The sequence below is a fragment of the Antechinus flavipes genome, chromosome 4 (assembly GCF_016432865.1).
Source record: "Antechinus flavipes isolate AdamAnt ecotype Samford, QLD, Australia chromosome 4, AdamAnt_v2, whole genome shotgun sequence".
Taxonomy (NCBI): domain Eukaryota; kingdom Metazoa; phylum Chordata; class Mammalia; order Dasyuromorphia; family Dasyuridae; genus Antechinus; species Antechinus flavipes.
Genome location: NC_067401.1, coordinates 465,188,004 through 465,203,255, shown reverse-complemented (window position 1 = coordinate 465,203,255; position 15,252 = coordinate 465,188,004). Strand labels below are relative to the sequence as shown.

General features: G+C 44.4%; 1 protein-coding gene across 7 annotated transcripts in view; it reads left to right on the top strand.

The window, feature by feature from the left end:
* Nucleotides 1-14,607, top strand: part of NFIA (nuclear factor I A) — a 435,311-nt gene extending 420,704 nt beyond the window's left edge. For all 7 annotated transcript variants that reach the window (XM_051999550.1, XM_051999555.1, XM_051999553.1 and 4 more), the window contains one exon: nucleotides 6,762-14,607. In XM_051999550.1, the coding sequence (XP_051855510.1) occupies nucleotides 6,762-6,779 (18 nt within the window). In that variant the 3' untranslated portion in view covers nucleotides 6,780-14,607. The remainder of the gene's footprint in view (nucleotides 1-6,761) is intronic.
* The last annotated feature ends 645 nt before the right edge of the window (nucleotides 14,608-15,252 follow it).

Below are 15,252 nucleotides of genomic sequence, written 5' to 3'. Positions count from 1 at the left end.
GAGGTCTCCCAGTGCATCTTGGGCCATTTCCAGTCATCCTGATCTGTAACTGGCCACGGATCTCAGAGGGCTCTGGAGGGGAAAGTGAGGCCTGTGACCTTGCCCAGCCCTCCCCTCTCTGAAGTCAGGGTCTCTTGGAGAACAAAGGGCAAATAACCACAGTGACTTAGACTCCAGGTTTTGGTGTTCGGGCTGGAGAAGTAAAGACAGGATGTTAATCATTCTCCCCCCAAAGCCTCAGTTTCCTCATTTGTAAAATGGAGGTGCTGGTAATCAGTGAATAAGCCTTTATTAAGCAGCCACCATTTGTAAAATGAAGGTGCTGGTCAGTCAGTGAATAAGCCTTTATTAAGCATCCACTATTTCTAGAATGAAGGTGGGGGTCAATCAGGCAAACAAGCCTTTATTAAGCACTCACTGTATGCCAGGCACTAGTCTCAGTTCTGGGGATACAGAGAAAGACAAATGCAGCTATATACAGACATGGTTATATGCAGGATAAATTGGAAATAATTAGCAGAGAGACTTCAGTCTCAACTAATAAACCTTTATTAAGCACCTACTGTATGCCTAGCTGGTCCTAAGGCTTCTGTTCTCAGTCTAGGGCCTATAAACTTGAGCCCACAAAGCATTTGTTTTTACTCAAAGACCTCCGAGGCTCCTTGCAGACCGGGGGCCCCTTCAGTCCCAGAGCCCCGGGACTCCATGAGCACCTCAGGCCGGCCCTTGGTCTCGTGACTCCTCACTCGGCTCGGGCCTCCGACCCTGAAGCCCTCCAATTCTCAGGCAGCCCTTTCCCAGTTGATCTCCAGAAAGCCGGCTCCCCCTGCGCCTGGCCGGCCTGCCCGTCTGCCGCCTCAGCAGATCGATGCTCCGATGTCCCCGGAGAGGTGCCCCGCGCCCGGTGCCAAGGTGACGCGGGCAGACCCAGGGCGGGCAGCCTCGAGAGAGCCTTCAGGGCCGGCTTGGGGAAGGGAGGGGAGGGGTTCCAGCTTCCGGGAGTTCCTGAAGTTTTCCCCCGTGCTTATGAAGGGGTCCCCCCACCCCACGATCCCCCGGGGCTCCCTTATTGACACGCTGCTGGCCGGGGGACACAAGAGCCCCCTGTGTCCACCAGATCATCTTCAGGGGAGGAGGGGAAAAAGTTTTGAAAGCCCCACGGTGAGACAAAAGGCCGGGAACTGCAGTGCAGCATGGAAGCCGAGAAAGCCCGGAGTCAGCAACTTCTATTGATTAAGAACTAACCTTTAGAGTAACTCGCCGAGTGTGTGGTTAGCATTTAAATTTAAACATGTCAGGAGTTGATTTGTGTTCCTGAAGCCCAACTCCAGAGGAGGAACGTTCCCGTCGCCCTCCCCCCCCCCCAATTCCCTTAAGCAGCTCAAGAATTTCGTGAGATGCCAATAGGGCAAAAAATAGGGGGGGGCGTGGGGGAGGGGGAGAGAGGGACGCCCCAGATCTCGGAGCGCTCCCTTTCCCAGGCGCCCCCCAACCCCCCAAAATGCGGGCAGCACGACCCAATAATTAGGCCTTTGTCTAAGTTTCCCGAGCGCCCGAGAGAGACGGGTTAATTAAATATACAACAGTGTTAGTTTTGGGAGTGGGGGTCCCCGCTCGCTGTGAAGGTCATAAATTAGGCAGAATAAATAGCTCAATGTGTTTGCAGTGGGCCCTGCTACGTCAGAGCGCTGGAAGGGTGGTGGGAGGAGAGCGCAGGGTTTCTTGCTAATGATAGTCACGTCTGGGGCTGTCTGGTTGCCCCTAGCAACCAGACATGATGTAACACCACGATGAACTTGAACTTGGGGGACTTGAAAAGAGAACAATAGACCAGAGCAATCAATAAAGCCTATTTCAGTGAAGGATTACAGAGCTGCTCTGGGGTAACCTTGTCTGCAAGGCGCACGCTGAATAGTAAGATGTGTGAAGAAACTTTTTTTTCTTGTTTGGGATTTGGGCCTTTCTCAGAGGCCGGCCCCGGCGCTGCGGAGTGAGCCGGCCGGTGCGGTGGGGACGCGGGGAAGGGCGCCCCCCAGAGGGGCTCCGGCCCCGGGGTCCTGCCACCCGAGGCTCTTTCCCACCCGAGGAAGCCGGGCAGGGCCGGCTCTTCTTTAGAGAGCCCGGAGGGAGGGCCGCCTCAAAGGTTACAGCTTTTTTTTTTCCTCATTCTCCCCCTCCCCCCCCCCCCCTTTTATCCAGTTAGATTCAGGCCACATATATTGGCCGGGCCGGTTTCCTTTCAGGACACAAAAGCCTCGATTGTGCTGCTCAAAGCGGAGTCAGAATCACATCTGAGAGTCCTCGGGGTGACTACTCTTAAAAGTCCTCGGGAAACCAAAGGTTGCTCGAGAAACCGGGAAATCTTACACCGACATCCATGGAGCTATCATCTCGCCATTTAGGCCGGGAGTCCAACAAAGCCTCGCTGTGAGCGGGCAGGCTCCGGGAGGGAGCGGCCCATCACCCCACTGAGCCGGCCCACACTTAACCCTTGGGAGGCTGACTCCCAGCCCAAGCCCAGCCCCGGAGCGCAAGCGGGCTGCCCCTGGGGGTCGCCCTGTGCTGCCCCGAGGGTCACCCTGTGCTGCCCCGGGGGTCGCCCTGTGCTGCCCCAAGGGTCACCTTGTGCTGCCCCTGAGGGTCGCCCTGTGCTGCCCCGGGGGTCGCCCTGTGCTGCCCCGGGGGTCGCCCTGTGCTGCCCCAAGGGTCACCTTGTGCTGCCCCTGAGGGTCGCCCTGTGCTGCCCCTGAGGGTCGCCCTGTGCTGCCCCGAGGGTCGCCCTGTGCTGCCCCTGGGGTCTCCCTGTGCTGCCCCAAGGGTCACCTTGTGCTTCCGACCAGCTTCAGGGGAAGTTTGGGGGACTGGCAGGCAGCTCTCAGAGAGTGAAAGTCAGTCTATGTTGATGAAGGGGATTTCCATAATGGAAAGCCCCCTACATTGGAAAAACCAGAAGGTTAGAGCAAAAGTTATCTGAGGGGATATATACCTAATGTGTGTGTTGTCTCCAGTGTGTGTGTGTGTGTATGTATATATATATATATATACACATACATATATCTATATATACACATAGACATTTTGCTAATAATAATCAAATGGATGTGTGATCTTGCCCCCAGCAGTATGTCTGTAACCCATCCCCTGCTGCCCATCCCTGGAATTTTTGCCCATGGCCTCCTAGAAACTCTTCCCTATGGGTCTTACCAAAGTTAAGCTTCTTCAGTTTTTCTTGACATGGGAAGTGGAGAACAAGTTATCCTTTACTCTGGATTAAAGAAGTAAATTATCCCAGAGAAAGAGAGAAAGATTGGGGGAGAGACAGAGAAAAAGGAAGTTCTGTATTATGTTACAAAGCCGGAAGTGTCCCATGATGTGGATAGTGCAATATGCAGTATTATGATTCTCATTTTACAAATCAGGAAACTGAGGTTCGTGGTGATCTACACACTGGGGAAAGGGCAGACCCAGACTTGGGTTCCAGATTTCCATAGGGGTCTCTTTCTTCTAAGTTCATCCAACTTCCAAATGATGAAAGAGCGACATTCTAAAAGGAGACATCCAAAAAATGTGTCGAGTAGTTCATCCTAAAACAGCCTAATCAGAATAAAGTTGGGGAAGAGCTTGGGGAAAACCCATTCCTTTGGGGGGTTGTGTATTTACAAGTGGCCGAGGTTCCAAGTGGGTAGAGCTTAGCTGTACCCATCTTATGTGGCAGAGAGAAAAAAAAGAAGTTGCTCACATTTTGGGGTGAGGGGGGAAGGGCTCCATGAAGAGATGAGCTCACCCAAAAACCTTAACAACTAAAGCTATTCACTTCTGTTCTACTCCACCAGCATTTAGAGAACCTTCCTATGCAGCAGTGTTAGGGAAACATGGGAAAAAGAAATGAGGAATCACGTCTGTCCACAAAGACCTTGTATTTTCCAATAGGTACAAAGATCTTGAAAGAAAAAATGAACAAAAATAATGACAAAACGATTTTGTTGGAGGGGGGAATAGCACTGAAAACTAGAAATCAGCTTTTTTGCAGGCAGAACAGTGTGTGTGTGTGTGTGTGTGTGTGTGTGTGTGTGTGTGTGTGTGTACCTGTGGTATTCTTTTCTCAAATACGATGGTTCTCTCGGAACAGGTTTCTTGGGGAGGTTTTCTAGAGGCAGCCTTAGTTTCAGTTCAGAGTAACAATCACTTCAAACGCAGCCAGGTGATAAAATCCAGACGTTTATTTTCTCCTTCCAAGTCTTGTCTCTTTCCTTGGGCCCGGTTAGCTTTCTTAGAGGCCTCTCTCCATCCTTGGTTCCAAGAGCTCTTGCAGCTTGTCTTTTAGCTCTTCCCGCTTCTGCCTCTAGCTCAACTCCGACTCGCGGCTTCTCAATCTCCAGCTGACGCTCCCCTCTCAATCTTTTCAGCTGAACTCTCCTGCCAGAGCTCAGATGTTTTTATGCTCTTTTAGAGGTGTCCACTCAAAGGTTGACTCTTCCTCGGAGAGTGGGATTATGGGAGGTGTGAATTTGGATATCTCCTACTGAACCCTGAAATCTCCCAAACGTGGAAACTGATGTGTGAACTCTCAAAGGTGTTAACTTAAGCATTGTTTCTATCAAACTCCATTGAATTATCACTAGGATTCTAACAGTCCCCATTACTTTCTACTAGTCAAATATGGCTCTTTTCCATGGTTTTATTATGGGCTAATAAAATGACTTACTAAAAAAGAAAAGAAAAAAACTTAGACCCATTTCATTCCATCCCACGATGTAATGGCGCGGCAGGAAGTGTGCCCCACCCTCACCTGAAGAAAGCAAGCAGGTGGATTTCCATTTTCTGGAGCCAACAAAGTGCTTTAGAATTGCAGACTGGCAGCATCTTTGACCCTTACGATATAATAGGGGTTCTGGAATGTTTCCTTGGTGGGGGGGGATGGAAGAAGGAGCCCCAACAAAGGAGAGAGAGGTGAGGAAGGTGATGGGAAGAGAACATACTCTGCTCAGATGGGGAGAGACAAACAGACTCCAAGCTTGAGCATTATTGTCACTATTTACCCATCTCGGTTAATTCTCTCTATAGCCCTTGTACAGAATGGAAATATGGATCTGTCTGGCAAGCCTCAATATATTATTATTGGAAAATTTAGCGAATCTTAGTGCTGTGAGGAATCTTGGAAGCCATCAGACCAGGGACTAAAGCTGAGAGAGGGCAATCGATTTTGCTTCAAGCATATAATAGTTGCAATCCCGGGCAAATTGTCCAGCCAGTCCGCGCCTCAGTTTATTCATCTGTAAAATGAAACTATTGGGCCCAGCTCTAAATCCGCATTATCCTATCCTCAGAAATAATTCTATTCTAGACATTGTACTAAGTACAAATTCCCTTAAAATACTGGAAAGAAGGAAGCCGCGGATGCTCATTACTGAGTATTCGCCATGTTCCTAAATGGGCCCTTGAGAACACAGAGAATACTTTCTTTCAATAAGAAGCATCCGCGGCTTCCTTCTTTCCAGTATTTTAAGGGAATCGGTACTTAGCACAGTGTCTAGCATATAGTAAGTGCTTATTAAATGCCTGTGGGTTTGACTTAAGTGCCTATAACCAAAGACTTCTCGCTGCTTAAAACATACTGTAGCCTCCTTGTTTTCTTTCATTTTTTTTTCTTTTTGATCTGATTTTTCTTATGCAGCAAGATTATTGTAGAAATGTGTATGCAATATATGGAACTTAACATATATTTTAACATATTTAACATATATTGGATGACTTGCCATCTAGGGGAGGAGGGAAGGAGGGGAAAATTTGGAACACAAGGTTTTGCAAGGGTCAGTGCTGAAAAATTATCCATGAAATATTTATCAAAAATTATCTTGAAAATAAAAAAGGTTAAATTAAAAAAAAAATGCTGCCTAACATAAATTGTGAGCATGGTTGGCCACTTAACTACCAACTTGGGCCTTTTTCTTCTAAAGCAACAGGGTCTATAAGTTGCCCTCCTCATGTCTGCGGTGACCTTTAGAATTTCTTATCAGTACTTAAGGGTGGAAATATAGGAGGTCCCCATGTCCCCAAAACCAAATTTAATGTGCATTTCTGAAAGGCAGTCCCAGTGAGGGTGTGCTTGGGGCACTCCTTTCGGTCATTGCTTTGGTTGAGCTGGTGAGACGAACTGCTACTTGAGATATTTCCTCTCTCCACTGTAAGGACTTCAGCATCAGAAGGTGTCTTAGAAGTCACAGGATCCAGCCTCTGCTTTTAAAAAATACTGCCCACCAATGGTTTGCCACACAGCTTGAGAACTGTCGTTAATGGGGACTCACTACTTCCCGAGCCAGTTTATTTGTTAAGAAATTCTTTCTTTTAGAATGTAAGCTCCATGAGGTCAGGGACTGTTGGTTTTTATCTTTGCCCAGCACCTTGAACCCAGAAAGTGCTTGATGATTGATTTATGCCAAACTGAAATCTGATAACTGTTGCCCCTGGAGTTAAACAGAGTAAGCCTCCATGGCTTCTTCCCCCACGTCTTTTCTGATGTTGTTTCCCAACGCCTCCCCGTCCTGGGGACGAGAGACATAGGCCGGAAGACCAGAAAGGGCCTGAATTTTGGAAGCAGGGGGTTGGACTCCTGGTCTTCTGCTTCCTTGTGACTCTGGGCAAGCCTTTGTGGACCTCCGCTTCCTCCAAGACCCACGTAGGTTCGTAAGCCCTGTCTCTTGAATGCACCAGGCTGGCGTCACTGTGTAACGGAGCTTTTTCTTTCTCCTTGTGTCTTCCAGTCCTGGTACCTGGGATAAAAGTCACAGCATCCCACCATCCACCAGACAGACCACCGGACCCCTTCTCAACTCTGTAACGCGGAAGCAGCAGCAGCGCAGTGCAGTTTCTTCATTGTCCAGCGGAAGGGGAGACAAACAGATTCAGAAAAACCAGTACATGGAAAAATGCTGAGTGTTACGGTTCTACAGCCAAGGCCGTAACCTCTTTGGGATTAGAATTTTTTTTTTTCAACCACCTTAGGAACTGTTGTAATTTTCTCACATGGTGCTTGAAATGATTTGGCTTTGTCGCATTGGAGTGTTTCGCTGGTAGTCTAAGTTGTAGGTGACCCTGGGGGGAGGGGGAGGCCGGTCTGCTGTCATGGGCTGCCTTCCCCGCTGTACCCCACTTTCCATACGGAGCCCAGCTGTTTCACGGTCTTGACATCCATTGACCCATACAGATGCGTCCGCCTTTCTGAGCACTCGCAAGGCCCGCCGCAACTCAAACTTTCGTAGTCGCTGAAATCTGCAATATGTAACTTACAGGACAGACAATAGGGCATGTTCTTCTGTAACATATCGGGGAAAAAATATGCAGTGGGTTCCCTTTTGGGGGGTTTGATTTTTGTTCTACGGTCAGCAGTTTAAATGCATAACATGACCCATAAAGATGGCGAGTCCACTCACGTTGCAGAGATATCCAGAAATGACAAACTACTACTATCGTCGTCAATTTTTTTTTTAAAGTTTGAAATGCTGCACTTACATTAGAACATTGTGGGGTTTTTTTTTCCAACAATTTTCAACAATTACACAAATTCACGTGGAAATGGGGAAGATGGTCTGTTTTGACAGAAACTGACAGGAATCAATCAAAACAATCGAATTTTGAATTGAGTTAAGTGCAATTTCATTGGATAGCTAAATATCTTTGTAAGATAGAGATTGTTGAAAATTCTATTTTTGTTTTCCAAGTCCTTCTATCCCAGGACTCTAAATTATTGGGGTAAAAAAAAAAACAGCCTTGCAAGAAAAAAAGGGGAGCTATTTTTGCTTTTTATGTTTTTTATTGTTAAACTTGTATCCCTTTAAAAAAACTGAAGGAAAATTTTAAAAAAAACACAAAAAAATACAAATCTAATGGTGCTTTTACCACAATATGTTAACTACATTAAATGCTAATTAATTATTTTCTTTTATCGAAGCACATAAAAAAATTAAGTCATGATATCTGTTAATTTTATAAGCTAAAAGTCACTTATAATGGATTATGCCAATTTTGAAAACAAAAAAACAATTGACACGTTTCTGGCCACCTAGTGTTTATCGGTTCTTGGCCACCTCAAGTCCCAGAGAGCATCCAGAGGTTTGAAACACCTTATTGTCCTATGTTTTCCTGGACAGACTACAGAGAGAAATGACAAAGATGCTGGTATCCATTCTGATCGAGGGCACTTGTTGGGAAAAAAAAAAAGGAAAAAAATTCGTACCCCCAAATGTCCTGTATCTTATGTACAAAAGTAAAACGAGACGAAAACAAAAAAAATTATGCAGAAAAAATATGAGAACAAAATAGAGTGCAAGTGATTTTTTTCTACCAGACAGCGAAGCACCGAATGCTTCCCCAGGCGACTTTCAGAAGGTTTCCTAGACTATACATATATATACGTTCTGATTGGCGCATCTGGCTAATCAGAGAAAATCTGTGCATGTTCTAGTGTTAGTAACTAATTTTTATATAGTTAATGTAGGATAAAGTAGAGTACATTAAGACACAATATTGTAACCCTATTCCAGGCACTTACTTGCCTTTAAACCTTGTTTGTTCAGCCCTTGAGAAGGGCTTCTACTACTGTCCTATACAATCAAGTATCTGAAATTCTTGGGAAGTCACTTTTGCTCATCTTTTCCCTGAAACAATGTTGGTTGTTTGTTTTAATTTTTTTTTCCTCCTTGATTTGCACGAAACAAACGAAAAAAAAAATTCCATATCAATGTGCCTTGCCCTGGATAGCGATTATTTCTGAAATTGTTGCACACGTTCCTCGAATCGAAAGGGTTTTTTTCCCTGGTCAAGCATTTGGAGACACTTTTTTTGTAAATGTGACTTTGACGTCGGCCATCGTCAGTTTCCACTTCTAGAACCTAAGTAGCGCGTTAGTTGTTCCGCAGATAGGAGTAGTGTGTATTGTCTGGTGTGGTCAGTGGCAGTGCTATTCTGAGATCCGTAGATGCTAGAGAAAAAAAAAATCAGTATTTTGGGATGTTGCTGCATTGGACATTTTATTTCGGAGTCTTCCTTTATTTTGTTTTATTTCCCAGATATATGAAAATATGCAATACCTGCTTATATCATGTAGAAATGCTTAGTGGTGATCGATTTTTTTTTGATTTTTTTTTATTTGACCAAAGTCAGTGCTGCACTTGACGCAGTATATTTTCGGTGTTTTGTCTTTGTCCTTTTTTTGCGAATTTTGAATGCACGGAGGCAGGAAGGGCTCCCTTTCGAGTAGCAGTCTAACTGTGAAGCACTAAGCTGACCCTGCTTCAAGCAATTTGTTTTTCTTTTTACAACTATTCCTTTCACAAGCAAGCCTTAAAAAAAATAGCGTTTAAAAAAAACACAACAAAAAAAAACCAACCTTCCTTTTTCTTCAGATCCCCATACCCCATTTTTCTTAGCAGACCAGTTGATCCACATTCAATAAATATAATAATGCCCATTTTTATATGCACGTTTTTAAACTTCCGAGTTTGGAGAAAGAAAAATAAATAATTGTTTACTGGTTCTCTCTATTTAAGGAAAAAAAATAAACCATTTTGGACTTTGATACGTGTCTGATAAGTGGTCGAGTAGTTTGTTGGGCTCTGTTGTGTTGCGTGAGAGTCAGTGTACAGTATCATTTCCTGTAGCCAGCATTCTTTGCCTTCCCCCTAATAGCACTTAGCAGGGCATTACTTTGTGATGACATTATGTGCACTATGAAAAATAAATAAATAAATTTGCAGCTTACAGTGCTTCACAGTGAAGGGAAAAAAAACAACAACAACAAAAAGCCTAGACAGACATTTTGTCAGAACCTTTGCTCTAAGCTGAGGTGTTACCAGTGAAATTGGTCTGTACATATGATGAAATTGCACCCTTTTTTTTTAAATGAAAAAAAAAAGAAAATGAATAAAAAAAAAAAAAAAAAGACGAATCCACCGAAGCAATAGTTGGGGCAGGTCCAGTGATTTGGGGCGAGCTGTTTGAGAACGGGAGAGCGAGAAAGACTCCACTGCTCCCCCTCAGAAGATAATGTAATTTGTATGTTGTATAGTTTTATGGATTTGTTTGACCCTATTTTATAATGCAGGACTTTTGTAATGTTGTTTAAATGAGGAAAAAAAAAATCTGTCCAGTTAGCCTAGTGGAATTTCTGATTGTTTGTTATAAAGGCAGCATTCATAGAATTGCTTTTTCTCTTTATTTTTAAATTTTTTTTCATTGCTGTTGGGTATCCCCCACCCCTCCTTTTATTTTGGGAACTGGATTTAAGTTGAAAACTTTCCCGTTTCCTTTTTTTTAATGTATGTATTTAAATACAGTTATTTTTCTTCTCTTGATGATATAGCATATTCCTATGCTTCAGAAGTGTAGGCTACTGGAGACCCATTGTAAATGGTCATTACAGGTATGCTGTTTTATTTTATTTTTTTTCTCTTGAAGATACTTTGTCATAGTTGAGTTTGATGAAGCCGGAGTTAGGGAACTCTGAACCCGTTTGCAGAAACAAACAAAAAAAAAATCACGTTTTCAAGGCTTTGCAACATAAGGGAGGCAGGCTAGGGTCATAGCTGACGGGGGTTGTGGAGTAATAACTGAAAACATACTCGACGACGCTTTTTTGTTCACTGTATCATCATCCAGAAAACGACAGTTGGGTTGTGACCAGACAGAAAACAAGGGAGAGAGGAAAAAGGGTCTGATTCCCCAGAATCATAGCCAAGAGCAGAGAGGTTGAAGGGAAGCCCTGGGAGTGTGCAGTAGGCAGGGATTTCAGAGTTGGTGGGATCCAGGAGACAGGGTTAAGACTTCAGTGGGGAAACATGCAGGATGTCTCTTCCGCGCTCACCTGCTCATTCTGACTCTAAATCTGTGATTTGAGAACACTATGACATTTAGGAAAAAAAGAAATGTCCCACAACTAACTTTTCCTGTTTCTTGTCTTCCTCTGGGATCTAAGCCAGAGGCACAAACACTAAATTGCTCCAGCCTCTTTTATCCCAACCCCTCATCAATCTCTAGGTTTTCCTCCCTACTCTCTCTCACTTGACGCTGCCCTTCTCTCCCTGTCCCTTACTGCCCCCCAGCTCCCAACTCTTGGATGTTTCTCCTGCTTGAATTAAGTAAGCATTTGCTTGTCTCCTACTGCACACCCCAGCCATGCAGTTAATAATTTATTGATTTTTCTCTTCCATCAGCTCCAAATAAGAGTGTAGGTAGACATGGTACTCTTTCCTCCGTCTCAGTCTCTGTTGGATTCCTTCCCTGAAGGTGGAAGGAGAGAAAGGGACCCCCCCTACCCCAAATAAAAAGTTCCTAGACTCACAGTATTCAGTCAGCCCACAGGAATATGCAAAAACAAATGAAAAAAAGCAACTCTCTTAAAAATCCCTCCTTCACTTTGTTTTATTTTGTTTGTGTCAGGATATTTTGCAGCTTTGTAGTAACAGTGTTATTAAATATTTGCTGTACAAATCTGGATTTGTGGCCTAAAATCAACAACAACATCAAAACCCAGTTTGTTCTGAACCGCAAGGAGTATCAGTGAATATTGTACTTTGCATTGTGTCTCTGGAAATATCTTCTTGGTTGTCGTTAGCGGTGGTGGTTTCTTTCGTTACTTCTCGACTTTCTTCCTTCTCCTTCTGTGTTTGAGTTCTTTTTCTTTTCGTTTTTCTTTTTCTTTTTCTGTCGAAGGCCTCCATAGAACAAATTGCAAACCCAACTGGCACAGTCGTGTGAGGAGAGCTTCAATGGCACCCATAACAAAAACCAAACCCCCCACAAGCCAGTCCACTTTCCCTAGGAGATCTGTGGGTGGATGTCTCAGGACAAGCCAAGCAGTTTCCCAAGACCCATTTTTTGTCTCGAAGTCAGTGCATGTACCTCCTGTTGGACAGTCCCGCGATTCTGCTTCCCTCCATCCGGTCCAAGGCTGTGCTCCCGTCTCATCGGCGTCTCAGATCCGTCCCCTTTTTTCTTTTCGCCAGTTTAAAAAAAAATTTATAAAAAAAAAGGCAGTGGGATGAGAACGTCTTTGATCTATAGCAGGTAACATTGAAGCTGTTCCGTGGCACTTAACTGTAGTGAAGACTTTGTCGCCACTTCTGAGATCAATCTAACGTTTAATGCAAATCCATTACATGGTGCTATTACAGGCTGGCAAAATGATTTACGAAAAGAAAAAAAAGTGACATCTTGGGCTCGTTTCAATCTGCTTTCCCACAATGTAAATGCATAGCAGTGATTATCTGCATGAGAACTATGCACTAACCTTACCCGAAGAAAACAAATATATCCACCGCGTTGGTACCCTTTCCCTTCCGTTGACTCCGGTCCTTGCCTTTTTGGTCATTGTTATGATGCCAGCTTTAGGACAGAATGAATTATAAGAAAAACCAGCATAATACCTGATATATTAAAAATGTAGTGCCTGTGAAATCTGTATTATATTGCTCTTCTGAAGTAAGATTGTTTTCTACACCGGTAGCCTTTGCTGTCTGTCAGGACCTTCTGGTATAGGTGATGTAAGATAACCATACAATATAAATGCATGCTATTCCATAATGCTTAGAGAGCTGTATGAATATTACTCCAAGTTATGTTAGTCTTTTTTTTCCTGACTTGGTTCTTGTCAGATAGGTTTAAAGATATTTCACTGAGAACGCAAATTCTGTCTCTTTTCTTGATTTTTGGGGTGTTTTCAGTATTTTTGGAGGTATACATTTACTTAAATTCAGTATTACTTGTGTGGTTTTTTTTCTCTCTCTCTCTCTTTCTCTCTTCTTCCTAGAGGGCAAGCATGGGTATTGAGTTCAGAAATCAGTGCCTGGCCAGATTTTTGTCTCGGAAAACCGCCACGTGACTCCCAAGAACTCTGTTTAGGAGGAGACGCAGAAGCATTTCGATATGAGGGGATGCTCTTCTCTGCCCCCTTACCTGATTATGCTAATGTGGGAAGTGATTTCCTAATGGACAGTGTTCATCAGATACCCATGCTTGGCCCTTCTTCACACCAGACCTCTTCATATTGAAAAAATACAAAAAAACAAAAAAAAAACCTTAAAAAAAAATTCATGTGGCTATTTAGTTTCATGCACAGTTGCAATATTTTCCTTCAAAAAAAATTAAACTCTGTACAAACTCTGGGCCCTTTTCATGAGAGAAAAAAAAAATTTTGCTATTAACACGGGATTTTTAACAAATTATTCTTTCTGTTCTAAATCTCCAATGGCTTGCTTCCCAAATAGAGCAAGTTTGTGGTTTTGCTTTGGGTTTCCCCCAGCCCCCGTTTTCCTAGCCAGCACCCACCTGCCTTTTATGCCTTCAGGAGGCCATGGAGCCCTTTTGGGAAGGGATCTGGGAAACGGAGAGAAGAGACGGTAGAAATTCCCATATTCCATTAGAAGCGGGGAGAGTAGGGGAAACATTGCAGCTTTGGTGGGATAAAGGGAGAGAGCATCCCAGAGAAGGCCCCAGGCTCCATGCCAGTCATCATCAGATTCACATGTGTACTTATGATGCTATTCGATAAAGACGAAAACCTTCTACCGATTAGTCTGTACCATAAGAGAACATAGTAGATGTGCTACCTCTAATCCAGCATCTTCACAAAGGAAAAGACTCAATCTGTAAAATGGAAACTTTTGTACTTTCTACAGTGGCTTCAAGGACTAATGTGGCTTCTTCTCTTTCCCTTGCCATTTTTTTTTTTAAACTCAATTTTTCCAAATGACAAAATGCTTTCCCCCTCTCTGGTTTGTTTTGTGTCTTTCAGATGTCTTTTATTACTATTACTATTACTATTATTATTATTATATTATTATTATTATTATTGTGATGCTCAATAGTCTCTGAATTAGTATCTTTTTTTCTGAATGACTCAAAAGCGCAGAAGATGACTGAGAGTGTTTTGGGTGGAGGGTATGGTGAGTGTGAGGACATCACAACGATGGCCCTTCTCGGTTCGTTTTCCTTTGCCAACGGTCGTCTTCCCACACCGGGCGGCGAGGGCTGCCGCCATTTTGCCGGCCCGTGAGGTTCCTCGGCCTGGCGCGAGATCTTGTGGCGATGGAGAGAGCCGCCATCCCTGCCCAGCCCTGATCCCCCCCTTCCTCCAAGAGTTGCCTGGGACCTTCCCCACGTGTATCGGTTTTTGTCCGCTCGGACGCCATGTCGTTTCTGTTTTTGTTTTTGAGGTCAGAAATGGGAGGGACTTAGACCGAATCTTTTCCGATAGAGATGTGCGAGATCAATTGGCAAACCTCACCTGCCACCCGTGTTAATACCATGGTTTTTCTTTTGTCTTTATGAGCTGGCCCCTTGTGCCTCTAGTATACTTGGATTGACTTTCATAGTTACCCTTTTAGTTTGGACTGTGTTCTGTGAAAATTTGTAATTGGTTGAGAATCACTGTGGGCGTCCATTGTTATTCAACTAAAATCTCCACAGGTTTTTCTGAGCTGGTGTGGATTAGTTTAACTCTTGTATTCAACCATTAGTGCTACCACCTTCTCACATTACAGTACAATTACTGGAAGCAAGTACTGCATTTCCTATGCAACAAAAAAAGGAAAATAAAAATGCTAATGCTAACGAGCCTGAGTCACTCCTTGTCTCTTTTACTTGTCACCCTCACGTGGGGAAGAAGGCCCATTGCCCTGCAAAGAAATGGGGCACGCGCAGCTGGCCCTCAGGAAGCTTGCGGTCTGCTGGGGAGGTAACAGGACACGGGGGCAGACACCAAGGAGGACCGTGAGCCAGAACCGGGCTTAAGTACACTCAGAGTTCTCCAAGAATGACCCGGTCTCTTAGCTCAGTGGGGAGAAGGGATCTGTAAAAGGGGGAAGCGGAACCAGCTTGGGGCACCCAGGACTGTGCCGGGCAGAACTCGCAGATCTCAGGATCCTCCATCAGCCAGAAGTGACAGAGTTAGTGCAGAGTGAGGAAGACTGATTCATCCAAAGAGTGAGATGCTGGATCCCAAAGCTGGAGAACCCCTCCCCTCACCCCGGTCTGGCCCTGGTTATCCACCAGCTTCTCCACTAAGAGAATTCCTCTCTCCTTTATAGAAATGGAAGGAGAAGCTCTGGGAGGTAAAGGACCTGACCAAGGTCAAATACAAATATTCCTATCCCCTTTATAGAAATGGAAGGAGAAGCTCTGAGAGGTACATGATCTGATCAAGGTCAAGTGCAAGTGTTTCTATCCCTTTTATGGAAATGGAAGGAGAAGCTCTGGGAG